The sequence below is a fragment of the Clinocottus analis genome, unplaced genomic scaffold (genome assembly GCF_023055335.1).
Source record: "Clinocottus analis isolate CAN_PGR_092001 unplaced genomic scaffold, fCliAna1.0.p SCAF_6, whole genome shotgun sequence".
Taxonomy (NCBI): Eukaryota; Metazoa; Chordata; class Actinopteri; order Perciformes; family Cottidae; genus Clinocottus; species Clinocottus analis.
In genome coordinates this window covers 12,435,125-12,448,536 of record NW_027176218.1, presented here as the reverse complement: position 1 = coordinate 12,448,536, position 13,412 = coordinate 12,435,125, and the positions used below count along the sequence as shown (strand labels likewise).

Genomic DNA, 13,412 nt, shown 5'->3' with positions numbered 1-13,412 from the left:
GAGCAACATGGAGAACCATGGGACAATGTGAGTGCTCCAGGTTAATGTCAACGAGGCCTGGAAGTGAAGAAGGGATGATGGAGGGACAGAAAGATGGGGAACATTGAGAGATCAGAGGTACATAGAGGGGGTTTGAGAAGAATGAGCGGGCCGAGAGCAGAACATGAAAAAGCACAGTTTGTGCTAACACCGTAACATAATTTACTGTGACGTTGCAATTATTCAGTTGTCATCATGTGGGTTTAAACCCATGTTGCTTTGAGTGCATTAAATAGTTCGACCCCTTTTGAGACAGATAAAAGACATCTAAAATGATTTCCCGACACCCATTTCGTAATTTATTTCCTCTCATGTCCAGAGGTTGTTAATAATGGCCATGGCCATAGCACAATGTTTGTCCAGAGTATTAGTGTAATTAATTCTGTGTGTCTTTTCATTTATTCTGTTATTGTATGTCTACATGGTGTTTGATGCATGACCAAGATGAATATAGCTCATTAAAAAAGCCTCAAGATTATAATAGGGCCAAATACAGGAACTGCCGACCTGGCTAGACAGGAAATGGAGACATGTGTACTTCCTCATTAACAGAGCCCCTTTTGGGCCATAAAGCACCATCCCAACGCGCACAAGGAAAATACTCTGATTAGAGGGGTGGAGGGGCACTGCTGCCCTAATGAAGGCTTCCCCCACAGTCATTTATGATATTGGTATGGGTGATATGGTGACTAGGCCTATGGGATGAGCTGAGTTACGGAGATATGGACATGAGATAGCAGATGCAGTATATTTGTATGGATGGGAGAGATGAGAGGGCCGGGGGAATGCATATCCACAACTCATTTGCAGGAGTCAGTTTTACTAGGTTGCGGCTAATGGAGATGAGCTTGTGTTAAGAGCCAGGGGAGAAGCTAATTTTACATAAAACCAAAAGAGGTGTGTGTGTGTGTGTGTGTGTGTGTGTGTGTGTGTGTGTGTGTGTGTGTGTGTGTGTGTGTGTGTGTGTGTGTGTGGGAGGGGGGAGGAGGGAGGGTGGGGGGTCAGGCTGTGCTCACTTTGCCGGCTCACCAAGTGAACTCATAAACGCTGACTTTCTTTTTTTCCATAAAAAGCTTGCTGTATCCAACTGAAGAAGAAATGAGCGAGATTGATGTCACTTATCATTATCACGCTTTTAATTTACATTTCAATGAATAAATGTATCTGATAAAAACACAGTATTTCGTTTAATCTTGCACAGAGACTTCAGTCTAAATTATCGGAGATTATGTTTTGAAGGTAAACTGCATGTTTCTTTTGTGCCTCTGAGTGAAAACTTTAGCTCCTACTCTCTGCCATATATTCAAATTACCTTAATAAAAGTTTCCCCCCAGCTTTTAAAGGAATTTTATGGGCACTTGAGTGATGTTTGGTTGAGTTGGAAAGTGTTAATAGACAGTGTTTTATTTGCACAGCCGTGTGTAGAAACAGCTTTTACGTGGGCCAGATAATTGGAAATACATTGACTTTATGAGGCATTATTTTTTGACCAGTGATATTGTGCGTGCCTTCCACTCATTAGGATGGTTCATTGATAGCATGGCATTCTGACGTTGAAATTTTGAGGATTTTGTTAGTCCACATTCCTCTATAAACTTTGAAGAAATAGTAATTAACTCTGTCACTAAATGAGGATAACTTTTTAAAATATTGATGACAATCTGATGTTATGCACCGAATTGAAAAAGTTTTGCCGGGGAAAATAAACGTGCACATAATTATAGATTTTAAGGTTTTACAAATCAACAACCATTGCCACATCGGCTACCTGAGGCCCTTGTGTCCACCTCATTCATCACCTGGGTTTGTGGGAGAGGGAGAGAGGGAGAGAGGAAGAGAGGGAGAAGGAGAGAGGGAGAAGGAGAGAGAGAGAGAGAGAGGGAGAGAGGGAGAGGGAGAGACTAAAGGGTCAGAACAAACCCTCCTCTGTTCTCTCTCCTTCTTTTCTACCTCCCTTCCTTCAGTGTGTGAGGGAGAGATGAATGCAGCCAGTGGAATTAATTGCACCCCGTTACTGAAGATCAGCAAGTTTGCACTGTTGGCGTGCTGATCTGCCATATGGCTGCCCACTAGGTGAACACTTTGATTAATGTTGCCCACTACCCAGTTTTTTTCCCTCTCTAATATTTGATTCTGATAACTGAAACTCTGCTCCTCATTCTGAGTCCCTCTCTCATCACCTCTCTCCTCCTGTGTTCCTTTTGTTTAGTCTTTTGCTCGGCTCACCTGAACCATCCGTGTTTTCAGCTTAAGTTTGGCTTCCAGTCTTGCCTTCTCTTTCATTGTTGTTTTTCTACGACGTGGCACCGGTGTGTGGAGTTTAAAGTATCCCTGAGATGAGAGGGAGAAAGAAAGGCCAGAGAGCGTTTGTGTTAGAGATAGGTTTGGAGCTCTGCGTCCAAACCTCTGCGTCTTCGCACTTGATTAGGCCCCCGGTGTGTTGAGTGTTTCTCTATTAGCCTCCTCAGCCTCTAGTCTGCTCCTGTGCACAGTGACTACTCTCTGCCCCAGAGATCCGGGAAACACACACTCACTCGCACGCACGCTCGCCGGCATGCAGGTTCATAGGGGGCTGTGGTCCAGGCAGTAACAAGGAGGTGAACAGATGCTGGAGTCACAATATCAATAGGGCTGAGTGTAAGTAATAATACCTTAGCAGGGTTCAGCCATGAGACAGCGCTAACTAGAGAGGCAACTCTCAAGTGGAGCATTCACTATCTGCAAATCACACCATGTCGCTGTGTGTGTGTGTGTGTGTGTGTGTGTGTGTGTGTGTGTGTGAGTGTGTGTTTGTGTTTGTGGGTGCACATACTCCCATTACATGTAAGAGCAAGCCTGTGTTTGATGCAGGGGAGCAGTGGGATGGTGTCACTGCCATCATCAACTCCGAGATAAAATGTTCTCACTTAAGGTCACAAGTTCAAGTTTTTTTTTCTCTCCTGCTGTAATGAGGCAGCAATACAGAACACTATGCAGACATCTATGCGGAAAGCATCTATTACAATCACGCGGGTGCTTTGTTTTGCCTCTGTTTTATGGCCTGTTCCTGCTGCTCGTCTATTTCGGTCTTCCTCAGTCTTGTTAAGTGCTGCCATTCTCCTGTGTTTGGATGTGGCCCAGAGGGCCCTTAGCAAGACCAGGGGCTGGGAATGAGCGGCAAGCCCCAGCCAGGGGGTGCCCACGGTAGGCTGCCGGTCCCAGTAAATCTCCCTGATTACCCGGGGTGGCTGCGGTGTGATGGGGGTGTTACCAAGGTGGTGGGCTTTCCAAAGAGGCTGATTGAGATGCAAATGGAGGACATAACTCAGAAGTAATGCAGACCTGAGCACCCTTTGCCTCGTCCGTTCCTGCTCACCTCACTCTCTCATCGGTGCCCATTTACTCCAGCATAGGAGGAGGGACTATTATTGTCTCAAGATAAAGTTCGATATCTATCATAGCGTAAGATAGGATCGAGAAATAAGGGTGAGGGCCGAGCAGAATAAGAAAGTATGAGCGTGTATATAGACGTGCGGTATAACTAGATGCTGTCAGATAAGTGCACACACTCCTGTGGATGACCCCACACACGCACACACACCTGAAGATACCAAACTCTGCTAATGTTTTTTGGAAGGAACAGATGGACACAATAAAGTGCGAGGGACTCTGCTTGCCAGTAGAAAGGTGGAATGAACAAGGGAAGAGGAGGGGGAGGAGTAATTGCACAGTCCTTTGCTGAATTGTTCTGTGGATGCAAATTTAAATCCCTCCTATTATTTTAATAATCTGCCTTTTACTGCTTGTGCTCGGATCATTTGTTTGCAAACCAGGTTATTTGGAGAGGGAGGCTCGGGGGTAATTTCATGCTTTGGAGCATTTATATCTATAACTTAATGAGGAGAGGGCCTGTTGTTTCCTGGTAATACACTGCTAGAGGGGAGCAAACTTTTTATTCTCCGTTTAGGGTACTGTTAGAGGGCAATAATGTGGGATTACTCGGATGGAATTAAGGAGCAAACTGAGGAGAGACCTAATGCAGCTTTGGGTGATAGACCAAACTTAATACTGATGTTTCATTCTGGGTTTTTTAAGTTCATGGGGTGTACCATAGGAGATGGGCTTTCCCATTTGCCCTTTTCAATAAGCTTACACAAATTTCTTCAAAAGATTTCTTCACATTTAACCATCCTCAATTCCCAGCTGCCGCCTAATTGAGCTCTGTCTGGTTTTACCCTGATGAACGTTTTCTTTTCATTCCCCACTATCTAAACTTCTTAAAATGTTTGTGCAACAGACAAACTGCAGTCTGTGCATCAGTTTATAGAATTTAGATCCGTCTGCTGCTCATTGTCACTCCGTTGGTGCCAGAGCAGGGAGTCGGCCTGGTGGCCCGGGCCAACTCAATACAACACAACCTGATTACATTTAGCTGAGACAAAAGGAAGACTCGCCGTCTGCGGGGAGCAGCCCTCAGTCTTGTGAGCTGATCGGGATTGTTAATGTAGTTACTCCCTCGGTGGAGCCAAAGACGTAGTGGGACGGCCTGATGGAGGAAGAAGGTGTCTGTCCACGTCCCGTCGTCCACTGCCTTTCCTCTTCTTTTCTTCATTCTTGCTGTCATTCCTCCGACGCTCTGTTCCCTTGTGGAGGACTCTTTTCTCTGTAAATTTAATCAGACTGCATGAATTAAAGCAATAATTCAATTTGTTTACAAGGCATCATTTATCCTCTGTCAGGCCAGCGCTCCGTTGACAATCCGCGGCTCGATGACCCCCGACCTTTGGTGAGGTCACGTGATGCATTTATTACATTGTTCAACGAGCGTCTTCCAGGCTATTATCAGGCGACAAGGGGCGAAAGATGCATGACGAGAATCCTATTATTCAAATCTGTGTAACGCTGAAACCGAATGCAAGACATGACCTTATCAACCGACAGGATAGATCATGTAAATAGCGCTTTAACAACTAATTAATGTGTTTATGACTATTAAAACGACCATATAATAATACTGATTATCACCATTGTTTTATATTTGATAGTGCCACTGTTAGCCCATTGTTTCCCCTTCTAAAACTTTTGATCTAAGCCGCTCCTTCAGTCATTCGTTTGTTCCTCTTGTAACGCTCACTGTGACTCTATTCCTGAGAAAACAAGAGACTTCATCCCAGAGAGAAGAGAAGAAAAGGCACAATCTCATGTATTTCCAGGCTAAACTATTGTGACAGTGGAAAATGGTAAGCAGTTTAGAATATTGCCAAACAAAAGAGCTTTTAATCAAAGTGCATACCAGACCCTGCGGAGTGTAAAACACTCCCTCATCAAAAGGCCTATTATACACTTACTCACATCAAAGGCCTCCATGTTTCTTAATTGCCGGATTCTTTTCTTATTCAATTATGTGATGCTTATGTTTTTATGAAGCTGATACAAAAAGGGCTTGGGTAACCAAATCAAAGGGGCTTAATTCATCATCTCTGCACAGCGATGTGCGTTCTCTAACATCAGTGTACACATGTGTAAATGCATTTCTGCAAGTGTGTCTGCTACATTACCAGCCCTCCGGATACAGAGATGATGCAAAGGGTTTCAGGAGAAATTAAACTGTGTAAAACTAGCAGGTTTAGATAAAGCAATCACATTACCGACACACTTGAAAAGAACACATTATTTTTACTTGCGAGTGTTAAGCTTTATTGCTGACACGCCAAATAGAAAGTTGTATACAGTATAAGTGCACAAGGTCGAGGAGTTTTTCTCTGACTATATTGTTATCATACCACAATATAATCAGCATCTAAGTCTGCGCGTGCCATTCAGCCAGACACTAAAGTCCCTGTGCAGAATTGCAAAATAAGTTGGGTGTAAATATGTAATTGCCAGTGCTTATTCTGAGATCTAAAATATTAGGGAGCAATATGGATCGCATTAAAATCCTGGTTGTTAGGGGTATCGGTTACATTGAAGACATGCAGGAAAATGTGCACTGTCTGCAAATCTGGAGGAGATGGAGAGGGTGAGATGAGGGAGGAGATAGGAGCAGGAGAGGGTGAGGAAATGGAGAGGAAGAGACCGAGAGGAAAAGGAGAGGAAAATGGGAATCTCTTATTGTCTTTCTGAGAACATAGACACATTATTTAAATCTCCATCACTTTTTAATGTAAATCTGATCATACTCTGCGCTGGACGAAGGAGGTGAGAAGTGAAGCAGAGGCAGAATTGAAGACACACACACACACACACACACACACACACACACACACACACACACACACACACACACACACACACACACACACACATTGATAGAAACAGAAAGACAGAGAGCAGGTTTATAAAATAACAGTGATGGGATTAAAAGCTGTGTCACCATCTCAAGTCACACTTTCACTGTCGGTGAACACAAATGCACACAAAACACTTTTAAAATGACATCGGTTGTCCTTTGCCGTAATGCCAAAACACTTTACACACGCTGGATTTGGGATCTTTAGTGTGTGTGTGTGTGTGTGTGTGTGTGTGTGTGTGTGTGTGTGTGTGTGTGTGTGTGTGTGTGTGTGTGTGTGTGTGTGTGTGTGTGTTGGTATATATGGGGTGTATGTGTGTGTTTGTGTGGAATCAGATATCTGCCTCAGGCCCCGTGGCCCTGGTCTGTCTGCATCCGAAAAGCAAACTCTGCAATTATGATGACCGCCCTGTCCTTTTCATTTCCCATCTCTGTCTCTGTGTCTCTCTCTCGCTCTCTCTCTCTCTCTCTCTCTCTGTCTCGGGCTCTCACACGCTCTTTCCATCTCTTTTTCTTTTATTTTTCTCTCTTTGACCTGTCTGTCTATTTTCTTAAAGGTAAATAAATTATTCATATTAACTTGATAACGGGCGTGATGACACCTCAAGCTACAACACAAAGTCTTCTTGCACCTTTAACTCACACACATGCATCACATCTCCTTAAAATGTTCTCCTTTTCTTTTTTCTTGTGATAAAATATAATGCAAGTAATTATTACTGTCATGATTTTTTACATTATCATTTTGTCTGTCAAATTTTAATATGATTTATATTTTTTGCATGATTTTTCCAATTTACAGCGAGGCCTAAAATACATACTACATGAAGTGGTGGATTACTCTTTTATTCTTTCTTTAACTATTTTCATTTTATGCATATATGTCTATTCCACCACATTAGGATGGAATGTTCTTTTTATTTTACCACAGTTATTTGACAATTAAAATTCATAGTTTTATTGCAGATTAAGATTTGGAAAACTTTTAATGAGCATATAAAATATAATACATCCCTAGTGTAAAATAAATTACACAGTAGCATATAATGTAAAAATTGCGTCATTTCGACGAGCTATAACATTAACATTCTGCTCACATGTTAAAACATCAGTATTAATAATTATGTAATATAAGATGTAACACAGATTTGCACAAGTATATTTTTTTCATAGAATATTTTAAATTGAGTATTTATAAATGTAGGTATTTCTACTTTTATCAACTGAAGAAAATGAAGGATTGTTCCTCCACTGGTTATCTGTAATTATTTCCCCTTTTTCTTTTCAAGTCCTCCCTCCTCTGTGTTTTTCTCCGCATGCTCAGTGTTTCTCTGCAGTATCCACATGACTCCTTGTCAGGTCGGAGTGAATGATTAACTAATTGAAGTGCTTACTAATTAATATGTTAAATTAATTACAGTCATTTATGCTGTGTTGACTAACATGGCCTGCTGAAGCCTTATTACGTCACTGAACGCAAATGTCGGCAAGTACTTAACCGATGCCTGGCCTTTAGTGTGTGTGTGTGTGTGTGTGTGTGTGTGTGTGTGTGTGTGTGTGTGTGTGTGTGTGTGTGTGTGTGTGTGTGTGTGCGCGTGTGTGTGTGCGCGTGTGTGCGCGTGTGTGAAAGAAAAAGTGATGTCTGTGGTAAGAGTACCAGCACGTATGTGCGTCATTCTCCATGTTTCTCATCTGGAAAATCATCCCATGTCCTTCCTTCACCTTTTCCATCCATATCTGCCCCTGCAATTGCTTGATTTGTAACTTGATTTCAGGAAAGGGAAAACCTGTAGATTATCCAGCTTTCATTAGGGGGGAAAAACCCAGTCCGTGTCAGAGAAAGAAGAAATCAATTTAATACAGACTTAACTGGAGGAAATTGCATATTCTGCTTGTACTGTATGTGCTGAACAGGCACTTTCTCTTCCTCACCAGAGACCTGCCTCCCTATTAATTGCAGCGTGTGTGCATGTCTGTGAGTAAGTGGATGTCTATGTGCGCGCGCGCATTTGTTTGTTTGTGTGTGTTTGTAATGTGTAGAGCGTGCACATTCATTTGTGTGTTCCGTGCTTGGATGCATGTTTCCTGAATGTGTATTCAGTCTCTTTGTCTGTGTGGAGGTCAATTCTCAGACCTGTGGTAGGGCACCCAGCCAGATGTGTCTGCTTCTTTATTTGCTGCGTGCATGCGCGTTCACAGCACGTGGTGTGTGTCCATATTTCTTTGTTGGTGTATGGTGCGTGCATAAGCACAAGCGCATGTGACTTAGCCAGGTGGAAAGGAGATTGGTTGGTATTTATGAACAAACGTCATAATTGTGACAGGATGATATACGACCAGCACATTCCACCAGCCCCCCTTCAGTCCTTTTCTCTTTTTCTTTTTGCTAAAAATATATATCTATGATAAAATACAGTCTTAAAAACTGATGACCAATTTAGTGTGGCGTGTTGCGGACAAGGTCATGGAGATCTGAGCTCCTCCGTGGTCCTCCCTCCGAGGCCTGTTCTAATCTACAGAGCAAGAAGAGGGACTCAAAGTCATTTCTCTAATTGCTTTTATAAGGTGCCCTTTTCACATGGTGTCTTCCCTGCTCATTCACTTTCACCGCCATTACAACACCTTACCCCCGCACCTGCCGGTTAAAATGCAGTCATGTAACATTGCTGTCGCTTTAAATTGATATCAGGTATTCACATGGAGCAATAGAAACCACATCAACCTATCGAAGTAGTACACCTTTCTGTCTTGCCTTCTGACTCTTACCAGCTTTCTCCATGCCTGAGGTGTGAACTGGGGGGCTGCAGGGTAAGTGTTGTGTATATATGGGGCTACTTTTGATTTCTTAAGTGTTGTCCTTCCATTGGTGATCTATAAGGGGAGCTGAGGTGGTAAGGGGGCAGTACGAGGTGAGTGAAGATGGAAACGGGGGTTAGAGCGTGAGAGGGAAGGCTGAGAAGAATAAGGAGAGAGGGGGATGAGATTGAGCCTAGTGCATTAAGACAGTGTATTATTTGGCGGTTCCACTTGCTTGCGTCCATTAGGGGTGGCTGCTATGCCATTAAAGGGGTCAGCGAAGTGTGTGTACCTGTGTGTGTGTGTGTGTGTGTGTGTGTGTGTGTGTGTGTGTGTGTGCGTGCGTGCATGCGAGTATGCCTACATGTGTGTGCTTTAAGAGTTAGTAGAGTGGTCCAGTGTCTTATTGAACAGGATGGGGCTCCCCTGCTCTAATACCTCTTCATTTTATTGGATTGGATGGCCCCAGTTATAATTGTATTAAGACTCTTCCCTCCACCCCCCACTTTGTCTCCACAGCAGTGACCACATGTCATTCCCCAACGCACGTGGAAAACACCAGGAGACACGAGGAGAACCTCTGCAGAGGCCAACTTTCACGCAGCACTTTTGCTCTCCATCCTTGCTCTTAGTTCCCTCCTTCTTTCTTCACCTCCTCCTGGGGAAAGTCGCAGAGGTCATTGTCTTGTTACAGACAGCTGAGAGTGGAGGACTGAGGGATCTGATGCCCATGTTTTCCGCATGGTGACCTTGCTGCTTTCTGTCGCGGTTGCACGGTCACGTAGATGGACACGCAGCCGCCGCAGTTTCTAGTTTTCAAGCCGCAAAGCTTATTTATACGTGATGCGCGTTACATTCGTAATTAGCCTTTTGCGTTTCGATGGAGCGATAGGTTGTGTGTAGCTAGGGGCGGTAAGCTCTGTCACCCCAAGCCGAGATCTGTGGTGTTGCACACTCAGCGATTACTCCGGAGTTAACCAGAGAGGCTTCGCTGCCTCTCACTTTTCCTTCGCCCTTGAAGAGACCAGGAGTTGTCAGGGTCCTCATAAAAACCCTGAACGATTGCGTCCGTGCGTTCTTCCCTTCTTTTTCTACCCTTTTTTTTTCCTCTTCTCCTTCCAAAACCTGGCCATCTGTCTAATTGTTCACCTCCATCGCTTTAATGCTTTTTACATGCTTTTCCCCCCTCTTTCCAGGCAATAAACTTTATTTTCTTCGCAAGACTTCAATCTGCAGGGGGAGGGTAGATGGGCAGGCAGGCAGGCTGCTCACCTTCTCCCTGCTGGATGTGCTCCAGTGGCCCCACTTCAACCCCCCTCTATCCTCCCTCTGGTCTCCCATTACTCCATCTCTCCTTCCCTTTCCCCCCTGTCTCTAGAGAAGGGGATATGTGTTCGTCAAGCTGACACCTGCTCTCATCTTCTCTGCTGGTCATACACCCATGGAGGGCTACCCTGTTGAGGAGGTCTTATACTGACCTGTTAATTATCACACTGCTGCCTTCTCTGACCTTGTTTAGAAGTACTGTCTCAATTTTCGTGCTGTACAATTAAAGACTCATTTTCATCAGAACAACTTTTTCCGCACGTTTATACCACAAGGTTTTCTCATTATGTCACACATCTTCCTCATACACTTGTTTGAATACTCGGTGAGAGATAGTTTCTTTTACAGCTCACCCTTTTTCAATTCACCTGCATTTCTGTCAATGTACTGTGTAAAAGTGGTCAGGAATGTAAATGCTGCACATACAAGTCATTAAATTAGACAGTTGTCTCCTCTCACCTGTGATTACTGCTGTGTGCAGATCATATAAGCAGGTACCCTATAATCATATCTATAATAGCTATAATCAGCCCTTTAATGTTTTGTAATAGCATCCATATAATGGTATGGAGTAGCATCAAGAGAATAATTCAGGCATAGATAATGGTGTGATAGCGTGGTTTTACCCTTGAGTCACAACACTAAATTTGTTGTGTGTGTGCGTGTGCGTGCGCATGCATGTGCCTGTGTATGCTTGCATAAATACGCACAGGGGCAGTTAAGATGTCTGTAAAATGCCTGAAGAATCACATTTCCATCAGAAGGCACTCTTAACCCTTTCTTGTTTTCTTTGTACTCACTGCTCCATGGAGCGTCCTTGCTGTGAGTGTCATGTACACTTAGCTCTGTGGAGACAGGCACACAGAGGAAAGACATTCCCATATGACGCCCACAGACTGAAGATCAGATCAGGGAAAAAGCTGACAGAGGAGAGCAGCAGCAGCAGCGGCAGCAGCAGCACCAGCAGCAGCAGCAGCAGCAGCAGCGGTGGCCGCGTTGGTGGCGGATGGAGAGCAGAGCGCTGAACGCTGTTCCGGGGTGTAATGTGAACTGACAGCGTTCCTCAGGGATGGCGGGCGGGACGAAGGGGAGAGCTAGCATCAGGAGTACCTGGTGCTACTGAACCCAGAGCCCAGCTGGGAGTCCTGGGAGCAATCTCTCGCTCCCTCTCCAGCATGAGGGATGAGTCTAATGGACCGTTAGTCTGAACAGAACACTCTCCATCTTGGTTCACGCTGCACGCACTCGTACACCGCGGTCCCGCGCGAGCTCATATGTTGTAGGGAGATTGAACCTCGGTTGTGTGTTGAGGGGGCCTCTGCTGATAAAGATGTAGAGGAGCGCAAGAAGGGGGAGAGGGTCTAAGTTGATGTGCTTTATCACGGACAAAAATAAACATGAACGTATACTGTTATTAAAGAGATATGTTACTTTAGGCTTGCACCCGTCTCTGCTGAGGCCTTTGCCCCGCAGTGGAACGCTACAGTGAGTTGGAGAGGATGATGAATATTTAGCCCCTCTTCCTCAGTGTGTAAATGCAGCTATGCATTCACTTCTTAAGTCATTTATCTTTCTCTTCTCCTCTCCTATCCTCACACTGTCTCCTAACATATGGTGTAAGATGAGACACACACACACACACACACACACACACACACACACACACACACACACACACACACACACACACACACACACACACTGTGCTGAGAACATGCTGTTAAAAGCTAAAGTGGAGAGTTTTTTTTTAGGAGTCTTTAGACAGGAATGTGAGGACGTGTCAGCACTTTTTCTTTTTTTTTTTTACCAGTTTGAATTAATGTAACAGTACCAGTATCAATAATTTTATTTTCTCATTCGTGAATTTAAATCATAAATTCACAAATGAGAAAATTAGCTTTTAATGTCTTTACAGTCTGCACAACTTAGTTTTTTTCTTATACCCTTGATTTTTTATCAAAAAATCTCCCCCCAAAAACCTTAATGTATGGCAAATGGTAGAAATCTCAAGAAGGAGAGAAGCCAAATCTTCTTCTCGGACGACAGACGTGTTTTCCATTCACAAAAAGGGTAAAACAGAAGATCGTTTTAGGATTTATTCCTCAACTTCATAATCATTCTTTTATTTTTATTTTTGTGTGTTGTCAGTGATGATGACAGTGGCACTTTATAAAAAAAAAAAAATCGAATGGTGCTGACCCTGTTGCTTTTCTTGGTTACTAACATTGGCTTTTCTGTTTCCTGTCTCTGCAGCACAAAGCAAGAGTAGAAGCCATGATGTGCGACCTGGCCTCTCTGCGCAGCGTCAGGGAGTTTACTGAGTCTTACAAGGCAAAGAAACTGTAAGTATAAACAAAACTATTAACTTTCTAAGCCTAATCTTTCTCTAATATTTCCTGTCATCCTTTAGATGTATTTACCTAAGTTATGAAAGATAAGAGAGTCGACCTAAACCTTTAAAATAGCTTTCTTTTTCTGAGTGCAGTTGGCAGCATCATAACTTGCAGAAAAGCAGCACAGTGAGCTGTGACTCGTGCAGATTCCCTGAAGAATGAAAATCGCTGGGTGTAATGTTGCAATGGTGTGTTCGGACTGAAAGCAGAATTAGCCTGGTCCCTCCAAGATCCTAGGTAGCTGTTTTAAGTTGAAGCTCACGTTGAAAATAACCGTTTTGGATCTGAAAGACCATCGAAAGAGAGGGGAGTCTCCATTGTGAAGAGAAACCTGGTCTTCAACCAAATCTATAGTGACACTTCCAACTAACAAATCATGACACAGTCTCAGTGATTTATTCAAATCTAATTTAAGTAGCCTTTAGTTCCATTGCAACTTTCAAGCGGTTTTTCATTATACTTACTCAGAGAGACATACATATATGGAAACACAAGAATAAGGAAACAAATAAGTAAAAAGCAATGAGGACTGAACTAGGGTCTGTCATTTCCGCCCAATGCATTTGTCACCACTACTTCTCACTTACACC

The 13,412-nt window shown here is 43.5% G+C and overlaps 1 protein-coding gene across 1 annotated transcript in view; it reads left to right on the top strand.

The window, feature by feature from the left end:
• wwox (WW domain containing oxidoreductase) overlaps positions 1-13,412 on the top strand; it is a 123,956-nt gene that overhangs the window by 21,060 nt on the left and 89,484 nt on the right. The window contains exon 6 of the mRNA XM_068603316.1: positions 12,683-12,771. Within this exon, the coding sequence (XP_068459417.1) occupies positions 12,683-12,771 (89 nt within the window). The remainder of the gene's footprint in view (positions 1-12,682; positions 12,772-13,412) is intronic.